The sequence below is a fragment of the Zootermopsis nevadensis genome, unplaced genomic scaffold, assembly GCF_977971745.1.
Source record: "Zootermopsis nevadensis isolate Lab colony 2312 unplaced genomic scaffold, Znev_1.0 Znev_ptg000007l, whole genome shotgun sequence".
In the NCBI taxonomy this organism is placed as follows: domain Eukaryota; kingdom Metazoa; phylum Arthropoda; class Insecta; order Blattodea; family Termopsidae; genus Zootermopsis; species Zootermopsis nevadensis.
The window spans coordinates 6,189,929-6,202,504 of record NW_028259139.1 but is presented as its reverse complement, the minus strand read 5'-3'; the positions used below and the strand labels follow the sequence as shown (position 1 = coordinate 6,202,504).

At 36.9% G+C, this 12,576-nt stretch overlaps 1 protein-coding gene across 3 annotated transcripts; it reads right to left on the bottom strand.

Annotated features, from left to right (window-relative positions):
• Positions 1–719: 719 nt before the first annotated feature.
• Positions 720–8,496, bottom strand: mRpS5 (mitochondrial ribosomal protein S5). 3 transcript variants are annotated; one of them, XM_087344119.1, is made up of 11 exons: positions 8,400–8,496; positions 8,081–8,206; positions 5,612–5,737; positions 5,235–5,462; positions 4,887–4,921; positions 3,670–3,865; positions 2,904–3,103; positions 2,425–2,574; positions 2,180–2,296; positions 1,598–1,720; positions 720–875 (listed from the first exon to the last, which is right to left on the bottom strand). In XM_087344119.1, exons 1-10 carry the CDS (start codon positions 8,467–8,469, stop codon positions 1,616–1,618), a joined length of 1,353 nt encoding a protein of 450 aa, XP_087200245.1. In that variant the 5' UTR covers positions 8,470–8,496; the 3' UTR covers positions 720–875; positions 1,598–1,615. The 3 variants fall into 3 exon arrangements, with proteins under 3 accessions (XP_087200245.1, XP_021931544.1, XP_021931543.1); XM_022075852.2 differs by lacking the exon at positions 720–875 and adding an exon at positions 896–1,502; XM_022075851.2 differs by lacking the exon at positions 720–875 and having other exon boundaries at positions 896–1,720.
• Between the last annotated feature and the right edge of the window lie 4,080 nt (positions 8,497–12,576).

The following is a 12,576-nucleotide window of genomic DNA, read 5'->3' as shown; positions in this document are numbered from 1 at the left end:
TCTTCATCCAGCGACGTTTACATATTGTATCTAGTCGTTTTATTAGGAATAAATAAATCATAAATGTGGATAAAAGGTATACTGTGATAATTTATTTTTCTCAAATACAAAAATAAAACAATGGTTATACAAGTAAAAACTAAGTTACCAACGAACTTCCGAATTCGAATTGGCTTCAGGTTATAACCATCAAAAATCATCTCGGATTTTCAAATCTAGATAATCTCTGGAAATTATTATGGCTAACACCTCACTCAACTTTTAACTCCCATGGAATTGCTCATAGTAATTATTGCTGCCATCTGTGCGGCACATGCACGGACTAATATCAACTTACTACAAAAAATTATTACACTTTCTAAATAAAAATTATTCAAATACTAACATACACAACAAACATTTCAAAATACCCCCATGTACGGAATACGAATTAACCAAGAAAACCTTACTGGGGTATGAGAATTACGATCCTGCTACCATGAACCATGGAAAAGATGACTAATGCAGTAAAGTTATTATTAGTAGGTGCAAATTAAAACTGAACTCAAGATTGGTGTAATGATAAACTACAAATGTCTCATTTTACCAAGGTGATTTGAAACACAAATTAATAAACATTATACATTTCTTAATGCCTGTACATTGTATGTGCGAAACTCTCCACTCATGCATAACATAATTTTATAGTATTGGGGGAAAGTTATTAAATTTATTTCCAGTTCAAATCATGTTCTCTTTTATTGGGCACATCATAAAGTACAGTACATCATGGCAGAATTCTATCTGTGGATGCTTGTGTAAGAGACACTTGAGTCAGATGGTCACAACTGAATGTTCTTTTCAAAAATATGTGTCAGCTTTACTCTAGATATAATCTGGAAAGAGAAGAAAACTGTTAAATTACAAAAGATTTAATAGAATTTAAAGTCAGATACATACACCATAATGTAACATTTTGAGTGTAACATTTTTAGGTAAGGTAAGGTGTCCCTTGCACTTCAGAACCATGCATTAATCATGGAGACCAAAAAAAAATCAATAATCAAAACCACAACAAGGAAACAAAATGTACATATCAACCACATACTTAACAATTTATTTTGAGCATTTAATAGTTGTATGAGTCATATTAGTATCGTAACACCCATGCAGTCCCCACTTATAATGACATGATTGGGTTCTACCTTCCATCATACTCTACGGGGCTAAATAATTATGCACCACTGTAATTTTCTCAAGATTATGTTTCACTCCCTCCTCCATGAGAACACATCCCAGATAGTTGACCTCACCAGCAAGAAAGCATAATTTCTTAATTTGGCAAAGTGTTACACAAACTCCTAAATAAATGAAATTTCACTGCAAACACCAACCTGGACAAGGGGTTATTGGATGAGATTTTGATTGTGGTCTTGACACTTTACAGACTTCTATGTGGTTTTAAAACTGCTTAGAAATACTTCTTAGTACTTATTATGGCTTATATTTTTCATTGTTATGCACTGAAAGAGATATGGTAAGGGATGAAGACATGAAAGAAATTATTTCCTGTTAAATTTTAATATATCTTTTCCACTAGTTTTATAAGAATACTTGCTCTATGCTATAGTGCTGTTTAATCTGCTTCTGTTTGTTCTCTGTATCCATGTACACACTCTGGATATTTTTCAGTGTAGAAACTCTGAACTTCATCATATTCAGCCAGCAATGTAACTTTAACCTGCAAAATGTAACATCATTATCATAAATAATGTAATATGTATATATATAATAAAGCACATGTTAAATTACTGATTTATTGCTTTTATTGTTACGATGGGGTGAGACTATCTCTGTGGAAATGCGGCCACTGAAAGGCCCTGGTCCCACTATGTTGACTGCAAACATAATGTAACCAGTGTAACTATCCCTATTTATGATTTCCATTAGTGTTCAATAGCACACACAAGAAATGTTATCAGAATCTTTGTAGCTCTTTGAAATCAGCTACTTAGAAGGTTCAATGAAATGGGAATAATATATTTAAGTGTATCTTAGGGAGAAATATTGTAAGTATTAAAGTTGCTCACGATTATGTCAAGTAATATTTTTTGGTGTTAGGAGCATTGAGTTTTCAGGATTACCAGAGAATTAGTTGCTCCTTAGTGTCTTAAATTGTATGTATATAAATTTATCCCACCTTATCTCGGTTTCTTGTGTATTGTGTCTTCTTGAGATAGTTTTCCCATGAAGGTAGCTTTGTGAAAAATGGAGGTAGTCTCTTCTTCTTGAGAAATACACGGTTCCCTAATGCATACTGTGAAAAGAATTACCACATAAACCAACATTTAGTCACACAATTTTTATTATTATGACAAAGAATACTTTTGACATTTTATTAAATTCCTTTCTTCACAGGAACCTGCAAACTGGTTGTTGCATTACCTGTGTATAGTCCATCACTTCATCTGCATTGATCTCCTCCAGTGTGCGACATGTTGCTGGAGAAGCCACCACAGTCGGGAAATAATCATTCTCTTCTCTGAACTCAACAACATGCAACTTCTTCTCGTCAGCTAGCATTTGGTGTGTTTTCTGTAAATATAATGAGAAATACAAAAATGCATAAATTACAAATCATAAGAACACTTGAAAAGATACAAACATGGTAGTAGCCACATAATGATGATGATATGATTTCTGATCTTATGTAAGGATCTGTTGGATGTCATGTGACCTTTTATTACTTGTTCTTTTCCAGCTTCACCCGAATCATTTTCTGGTTCAGTTGGTCAGTCCTATGTCACATCTGAACTGGTTCATGAAAAAAGTTTTTATGTGAATGTTATAATGTTCATAATATAATGGCATCTTTTGCTTATTATTCAGTCTTTTGATATTGGACTGGCAAGGGTCAATATTACCTGATGCAGTAATCCAATGAAGAATGCTTTGATAATATGCTGCAGGTTGGTGGGACCCTCTACCTTAGCATATAGATCTTTTATACCAATTACTTCACAGGTAGTCTTGATTGCTCGATGGCAGACCAAACCAAAGCCTTCTGGTTTCTTGGTTACAAAAATTTTTGTCTTCCCAAACTGGCAGAAGAAATCATGATAAACTGAAAGCAACAGACCATTGACAATCACAGTGCTATGTTTGTTAACTGCCCATCCCTTATTCAATCATCCATTCAGTATGTCAATGATAAGAAAAACATCATTAATCCAACCCCTCTCTTACAACCACTAGGTTTCACAAACTATATTATATATAAATAAAATTCCCATGAACCAGTACAAATTGCAGCATGTATATTATAGGATTACTCCCTTCATTAATCCAGATCTTCTCTTGTAAACATTAGGTTTAATAAAATATATTCTATACTAATTATGACATCATGAATTGACACAAACTGCACGTATCTTGTTAGATGACTAAAGCATTCGTATAAACCTTTACACAAGTGGTCAGCAACCATACATTTTTTCTGAGAATGGTACGTGGGATTACATGGGTCAACTGTTACTGAGGTAGGACAGAAGGTGGATAATTACTGTGGCTCGCTCTTTTGGAACCACACGCTTTTCTGTTAAATTTTCGGCAAAGAAAAGAATACTTTTGATATGCGACTATATGGCGATATGTATGCTGTGTTCACAAACACACAACACTTAAACCTACCTGTGTGATTGTTGAATATTTCTAGGTACATCATCTTCTGGCCTGCACGATTTTTTGCTTTTCTAAGAGCTGCTTTTGCTTCAAGTGCTTTGCCTAGTGCAATTCCAGCTGATCCATTCTTGTTTCCTGTCACTACAAATGCGCTTATCTGCCGCTTTCGTCCTGCGCTCCCTTTCATGTTGAATACACTTTTCAACTGAGAAATGTAAGCTATTAAAATGAATATATGACTATATGAAAATATAACTATACTACACAAAGAAGAGAAAATGACTCTTGTAAATCATGTTTAGTAACAATACAATTCACAAAACTACATACGAAGAAAGTGCTGTTTCACTAAAAAAAAATGGCAGTACTTTGAGGTTACATCCAACAATTTTTAACATATTTTGACAATCTTGTTTATATTGTAATGAAAAGGTACTAGAAAAGCACTGCTAATTTAAAACTTCAACCTCAGAATTGGAGAACTGTCTCTTGTCAACTCTGTGACTGCTTATTCAATATATCATTACTGTAACTCTCTTGCATATCTTAGAGTCATCTTCAAGGTGTTATAACACAACAACGTCCTACCCCTTTCCACTTCAACCATAAAAACAGGGACAGCAGCATCTTCAGAAATATTGGTATACCACCTGAGGTCTAAATATAATATGAGGTAGATTATCAACATCTTACCAATTATAATATAAAGGTTAAGATTTTTCCCTATTTGGTTCTCATTTATTGACAATTCACTGTGATACCTGCTAGATATTTCATAATTTATAAATAAATAAGCAGAAATGAGTATTTAAAGTCCTATTTTAACAAATGAATGCTTCTAGTGAAGTTGTTAAAAATGTTGATTAACAGCAGTGTACTCATCATGTACAAGACATCCAGAGAGGTCATTTAAAGAAGAAAGTAATTATTCTTAACTCACTAAATCTCTAGTAGTGGAACTACTGCTAATAAGATGTCCAGCCACTGTATAAAACCTGGGCCATGTCTACCCAACCCCCATCATTATAGTCTGTTTACCCAAGACACATCTTAATGTTAACCTCTCACTATTTTCAAGTGGCAGCTTTTTCAGAGATCCTCCAACACAATTTTTTTTTAATTCATTGTCTCTGTCAACTCACTGTGGCCTCTCAGATTTCACTACTGTAGCAATCGGTTAATATTATTATCTCCTACATCACAAGACTGAGTACAACAGAACTTACCTCTAACACCTTTGTATCAAAACCTTCAAATGTTTCTGCAAATAAAAATGTGGTATATTAATTTACTATATTAATATGACACTGAAGAAGGAGACATTGATAGTCTCTGTAACACTGGTTTTTGACTCAAGAGTTACATAATATTCTAGTGTTTACTTGAAACTTGTAGCTTAAAAAATGTGGTAATTACAATTTATCTTTTTAATCTGCTGCAGTCTGACACTACATAATTGGGATTTAATCTGGCCCTCCACTTAAAATAGCCTTAATTAAATCCAAACCTGGTACAACAGTAAATTCATATAAAGGGATCAGAATAAATTGTAGAAAGTAACCCAGTATTTGTACCTTCTCCTACCGGATCAGGTGGGCCAATACTTCTGCCAGGCATCTTTGTTCCTGACCAACCTCGTTCAATTGGACTTAACCTGAGAGGCCGGAAGTTGCCCATATCGTCTCGTAATTTTATCAACATCTTCTCGCGTTCTGGATCTTCTGGCAACTTCTGTTGCTGTACCAACTCTCTCCCTCGTAACACTGGCACAGTCAAGCCAGGCCATATAATGTTTGATTTACCTGCAAGTAGATGGCAATGCTAATTAGACAGCCAGTCTCCTGAAGATGGAAGCAGAACCAACTCCTGAAATACTGTGCATGGGAAATAGACATTGCCCAACGTACGTCTGACAACAGAAAATGTTTCCATCAACAAAATTCATACTCACCAACCCCTATGACCTGTCCTCTGTTCAGATCTTTGGCCATCTTCTTCCCAATACCTTTTCCTCGGCCACGTTTCCTTCCCGCATTGCTGACACTTGTCACCCCTTTCCACAATGCTTCTGCTGGTACTGAAATGTTTAAACAGGTATTTTACACATTAATCAGATCTTACAGAGAAGGCTCAGTCTGCTTTGAACAGGAATGACCTGAATATTTTTTAATATGACTGGATTTATAGGCAACCCAGCAGCTCATCTACATACGTACATACTGCATAACATACATGCATGCTGTCCACAGATTGGGAGTTGGTGATGCAATTGTGGTGAGAGAACAAGTAACCTTGAGCATTCTACTACCATTTCTATGTAACATCAGCTTTCCTGTGAGTTGTACAGTACAAATGTTCATTATGTCATACCAAAATGTTGTGAATATTTCACCTAAAATAAAGGTTTCATGCAAAGTATATAACTGATAAGCTAAAATTCATACATACACAATAGATAAGTTGCAATATAACTAACTAACTAGATGGCTTACGGAACCTGAAGGTTCATCACCAAACTAACCAAAGCCCTCCACCGGACCCAGTCCTGGGCCAACAAAATCCAGTCTCCTTCAACTCCTATCTCCCATAGATCCTGCCAGAGATTATCCTCCCATCCATGTATAGGTCTCCCCAGCAGTCTCTTTCCCTCAGGCTTCCAGACCCACCCAACCCGTCCATCTCATTGTTTTTGACCTAATCACCCTGACAATATTGAGGGAGGAGTACAAATTTTTAAGCTCATCATTATGCAGCTTTCTCCATACCCCATCGTCTTCTGTCTTTAGCCCAAATATCCTCCTCAACACCCTAATTTCAAAAACCTGCAATCTCTATTCCTCCCTCAGAGTGAGGGACCATGTTTTGCACCCATACAAAACAACGGGCAGAATTATTATTTGTATATTTTAATCTTTAGGTTCTTAGAAATCAGACAGGAAGACAAAATACTTTGAACTGAAAAGTAACAAGCACTTCCAGAATTTAGTCTCCTCTTAACTTCCTCATGAATTTCATTTTCATTTGTTATTCTTGTTCCCAAGAATTTGAACTTTGTAACACTTTCAAAGGATTTATTAGCCACATTAAGAGAATTCTGTCTGCCTGTCTGCTGACGGGATACCAACATGTACTTAGTGTTTTCTGAATTTACTTCTAGCCCCACCTGTTTACTAACCTCTAGTAAAACTTCTGTGTTCCTCTTTATTGTATTTATGTCATCACCTAATAAAGTAACAACATCAGCATATACCTATAGCTGATGTGCAAGTTGCAATATACAGAGACAAAAAATCTTTACAACGATCACGAATCATTTTAAACATTACAAACAGGAGCGTGTATTAAAGTAACTTTTAATGCTACTTTAAATTTTACCTTTTAATTCGTAAGTCATTTACGAGACCTGATGGTAGACTGTTGAATACTTTAATAGCAGAATTACAGTATAAAGTCATGGCAGTTACATTATGGATAAAACATACATAATAAAATTATTACAGACTCTAAAGGAATTTGGAAAGGTAATTAACACCACATTAATGTTAATCATGGAATCTCTTGATCACATGAATAACTGAACTTCCCAAGGAACAGTATGTACTACGTAGTTAATTAGGTTGTTATAATATTTCAAAGGAGAAAAGATTCATTATGCTTTAATGGGTTATGATAACACCAGGTGGTACAGCAAGAACAGATACATTCTTTAAAGTTTTAAAGTTTTATAAAGTGTTGCCACACTGCTGGATCGTAAGGGAACAGAACTGTTAAAGTTTAAATGAGGTTCCTAATATCTGGTGCATGTTAAAGGAAACAGAAATCAAGCAATCAGACAACAATTAAATAGATTTAACTTCATGGGATCTGAGGTTTTCACAGGGTAAAAATGTTGATGTTGGTCTTGTGGTCTTTAATGCCATGTTTACTTGTACAAAGACATCAATATTATGGAAGCAGTATCTTCATTTGAAACAATGGCATCTACTTACAAATCTACATGACCTTAAAATCTTGAAAACCAACATCAACAGACTTATTATCCTAGACAAAATAGTTGAAAACTAAACAAATTAATTCCATCACAAGGAAAAAAATGGATAAAAGCAGATTTCCTTTTAGATTTTACTGGTATACACTAAAATATAGGAGAAGAATAGGGAGACAATACAAATTATAGAAAGATTAATTCTGAGTTTAACAAGAGTAGTCCTTGAAGATTTCTGTCTTCTGGGTTATTGCGCTGTGTAGTCTGGTCGATGTTAACCAACGTTTCAGAGGTCATACTGCCTCCGTCATCAGGGCGATGAATATGTATATGAAGAGTAGTCCTTGGTTTGTTAAAAATGATGGTGATTAAGATTAACAGGTTCACCAATGACATTATTAAAAATATTATCAAAAGTACTAACTTATTACTCACACTTGTTGAAGAAACTTGTATTCCTTACAATTACAGAGATAGGTGTGCATATTGCTACAGTTAATATTGGAACATTAGCACATGTAGTAAACATATTTTGTACTCGCTGGGAAGTATTTAACACATCTGAAAAACGGATATACATGTTACATTACTTGTTTTTCATACCAAGAACAAAAATAATTTAAACTGTGCCAAGAACCTATCACAACTATATACATCTGCTTTGCAGCCACTGATATAAATGTCAAGGTGTGTGCGGATACACTGTCTTATTTCGTCTATTGTACCTATGCTAGTGCTTATAAAGAACAATAACCTTTCGTTAGACGCACTCCATAAACACATTTACCCAGTACTTTATTTAACCTCAAAACTGAGGCAGACATGTTTCATTTCATTTTATGAAGTCACGGAATACATACATACAAAGACAATAACAAAGATAACTAAAACTTTCATCCTTGTTAATAGATGGCAGACCCATATTCCAAGTTGTATGAAAATACGACATACATGGCATGATTACAGAATTGCATTCACCTGACATCTATCCCAACATCTGAAAACAACAAGCAGGTTATTAAATCAACTAGAACAAGATAGTTTGTGTAAATGCTTACCCATGTCTAAACAAATTTTACAAACTGAATTAAACAGTTTCCTGGATATTAGCCATTCTCCAATAAATGGGGACTAAATGCACGAAAGACAAGTTCCCAAGATTTGGTTAGGATAGGTAAGGTTAGATTACCTTGGGTAAGGTTGGGTTAGGTTAGGTTGGGTTAAGTTAGGTTAGGTTACGCTACGTTAGGATTTTTTGAGTTGGATTTGGTTGGATTGTGTTGGGTAAGGATAGGTTGGACTAGATTAGGTTAGATTGGATTAGGTTAGCTTAGGTTATGATAGGGTAAGTTGCGATGGTTTAGGTTAGGTTGTGAGATGGCAGATTACGTTTGGAACCTTAAAGTTGCGTTACGTTGTTATGTTTGCATCGTCTTAGCTTTCCTTATTATGGAAATATTATGTTGAGTTCAAGTATCTAACTTTGTCACTAAATTTCATGAGAATACCAACCATAGGTTTTACTGAATGAAGTCATTAAAAAATTTGAAGGTCATTTTAAGACGAAAATTTCTCACACTTAAAACTGCGGAAACTTATCTATCTTAGTGAACATAATGGAGAAGTGCTGGAGAAATCCTGGAGAAGTGCTGAAGAAGTACTCAAGGTTATGAGGAAGTCGTAAAGCGGCGGTTTTATTCTATATGGGTCGGTTATTTCGGATTCGTTTATGTTTGATTGGTATAAGTTACATTGGATGAGGTTGCGTTGTATTGGCTTAGGTTGGGTTGAGTTAGGTTAGGTTAGGTTGGGTTGGGTTAGGTTAGGTTAGGTTGCGTTGGGTTGAGCTAAGTTGGATTAGGTTTGATTAGGTTGAGTTAGGTTAGTTTAAGTAAAGCTTGGTCGAATTTGGTTATGCTTCTGAAATTAGCAGTAGTAACAGTAGTGGTTGTTGTTCTTGTTCTTGTTGTAGTGGTTTTAACTTTAGTGATGACTGATTCTTATGCTATAAAGTAACATAACACGTTCACCATTCTCTTTTGTTAAAATCGACGCATATCGTTGAGTCCTATGCAGATTCTATAATATTCACCTGAAAACGTTTCAATTCATTTGAGATTTCAGATTTTTCGTGAATGAGTAGGACGTCTTCTTGAATGTTGTGTTTTGTGATATGTTATGAGTATGCGCTCTCTTCGGGGATGGTTGCTGCCTCCGTTGTCATCGCTCTCATGACGAAGGCAGCATGCACTTTTGTAACGTCACTGACATTCTACTAGACGGTGCAACAGCCCAGCAGACAGACATATTTATAAGAGTCCGTCCTTGTGTGAAGACTATAATGCTAAACTGCTCTAGATACACGATGTCATTCAACAGAACAACAATTTTTGGAAGCCGCTAATAGGTTGTCTGTTACAAGTATCCATAAAATTGTAGTTAAATAGCCCCAATTATTTCAGAGTGAAGAAATGTGATTGGTTGTGTGCTTAAATGTTAAAGCCGTGAAAAAGTGTGGACAGCCTTAAAAGAATGAAACGCTCAAGTTTACAAACGTAGTTTCGTAGGTAGTAAAAATCACCATTCCAAACTTCTTTATGGGATCCCTCTCTACCACGCCTGGGGGTTACTCGACGTCTGCTTCAAAACGCTTCTCCTGTGAAGTATCCAGTCTGCGCTGCAGTTAAGTATACTCAGCAACGCCACTCACTCTTCGCCAAAGCTTCTAAATAATCCTATCCGATCTGAAGAGGTCGTCGTGGAATAAATACAGCCCGCTGCTACCTTGTTCGCTCGCCCGAAAATGCCAACGACAGTTTCATCAACAATTTGGTCACTGGTCTATTTTATTCTCGAACGGGAACTTCATGTTATTATGCATATTATGGTAGAACGCAATGCACTGTGTCAGGAATCGAAAGTAATAATTGTCCAGACACTGTACTGCGCTAACATATTGTCTGTCTTTCTAGCAAGTTTAACTTTTGGTTACTGAAAAATCGTCCTTCGGCGCCTAGGCGTAAATGGGAAGATAATACTAAAAAGAAATTGTAGAATGAATTGAACTGTCTCAGGTCTGATTCCAATAGGAAGTTTGCATGAACAGAGCAATAAACCTTTGGGTTCCATAAAAGTATGGAATTTCTTGATCAGTTGAATATGTCAGGGTATCCTATACCATTGTACGAGGTGCGATCGGAAAGTTTCAAGACTGCGCGTATAAAAACCCGTACACTTATCTCAGGTATTAAATTCATCCATCACCCTCGAAGTAGTTCCCCTGGGAGTGAACACAACGATCCCAGCGCCGCTGCCAAGCCTGGAAGCATCCCTGGAAATCTTTCTTTGTCAGCCTGTCAAGCACCATCTGCGATTCTGCCTGAATCTCTTCTATCGTCTCAAATCTCCTTCCCTTTAGCTGAATTTTCATCTCTGGGAAGAGGAAGAAGTCACACGGCGAATAAGGAGGGTGCGGGATGACGGCCATGGTGTTTGAGGCCAAAAACTGCCGAACTTTGAGGGCGGTGTGCGCTGGCGCGTTGTCATGATGCAGCAGCCAGTTGTGGTTGCGCCACTTTGCCGGCCGCGTCCGTCTCACATCTTCACGCAACCGTCTCAGGACCCCACAGTAAAATTCAGCATTGACCGTCTGACCTGCAGGAAGAAACTCCCTATGGACGATCCCCTCCTGGTCGAAAAAACAGATCAGCATTGACTTCACATTGCTCTTGACCTGTCTTGCCTTCTTCGGTCGTGGTGACGATGGGCTCTTCCATTGTGAAGATTGCTGCTTCGTTTCCGGACTCCCCAAATGCTTGCTTTAGCATTTCATAGGTTTCCGTAGCCGTTTTGGCGAGTCTTTGGCAAAATTTGATGCACACGCCATTCCGAAATCGCAGGAGGGTCGGTGTAATGCACTACCAAAACGCCCGTAACTAAGAAACAAATGCTAATTCGATTATGCCGGCTGGCACACTGATTCACTATGAATGTAGGCCGCAACCCTTAGAGGCAGAAGCTCGTACTACATCCGGTTCGCCCTCTATTGACACAGTCTTGAAACTTTCCGATCGCACCTCGTATTATTACACCTAAGATAAGCCCAAAGCTGACCACGCACGTCGGATTATCCTTTTATCCTATGTAAAATGCTGTTCTGTGGCAACACAGGCAGCTGTCAACATTGTCCATTCAGGGGGTCTCGAGCCGATAATGCGGTTGACACAAGAGCTCCTTAACCCAACACTGTCTGAGCCTTCCTTGGTGTGAAGCATAGAGGTACTGACGGACTTTTTCACTACCGGACGCACTTAACATTTCTTCTGTGACCTCTGCAACATTCAGTTTTGTGTGTGGATGCACAGTGTCCTCTCTTTACAAAGATTCGCATTACGAAATTTCGATCGCGTGAACTTTGCAGTTCGCCTAACACTCTGCCTTGGCGAGCGTCTTGTGAAATATTTTGCTGTTCTTATAAGTATTTTGTGGTCTACGAACTATCAATAAATGCTGATAAGTGCAAAGTTTTACAAATATAAGTTTATTTTTTGGGTTTTTTTAATGACACGAGTAATAATTTAAAATGTTTCCTTTGCTTGTTCGTTTCGTTTCAGGCTATGGAAATTGTTTATTTATTCTTTTCGTTTCTCGACCTTCGTATGACCTAAATTTTACTGTCCAAGCGACAGAACTTATTAATTGGCATGTGGACAACCGCCATTGCGTAGACATTTCTTAACCGAAAACGTCACGTTGACATATTTCACATGATGTAGCCATCAGTTTTCAAGATTTTATGAGGAAAAGAACCTACAGACTTAACGTGCATTTATCCATGAATTTCACAACAGCACGTCTTTCATTCAAGTGTGTCTCAGACGAATAAACTCCGGTTCAAATTCTCTTGAAAGAGAATTCATATTCATTTCTAA

Bases quoted from the DNA above. Each gene is read 5' to 3' on its own strand.
- mRpS5 (XM_087344119.1), bottom strand. From the start codon at position 8,469: ATGTCTGCCTCAGTTTTGAGGTTAAATAAAGTACTGGGTAAATGTGTT. The intron at 5,738-8,080 runs GTGAGTAATAAG...TAAACATTTCAG, and splicing joins TACAAGTTTCTTCAACAAGT to TACCAGCAGAAGCATTGTGG. The intron at 5,463-5,611 runs GTGAGTATGAAT...ATCTACTTGCAG, and splicing joins AGGACAGGTCATAGGGGTTG to GTAAATCAAACATTATATGG.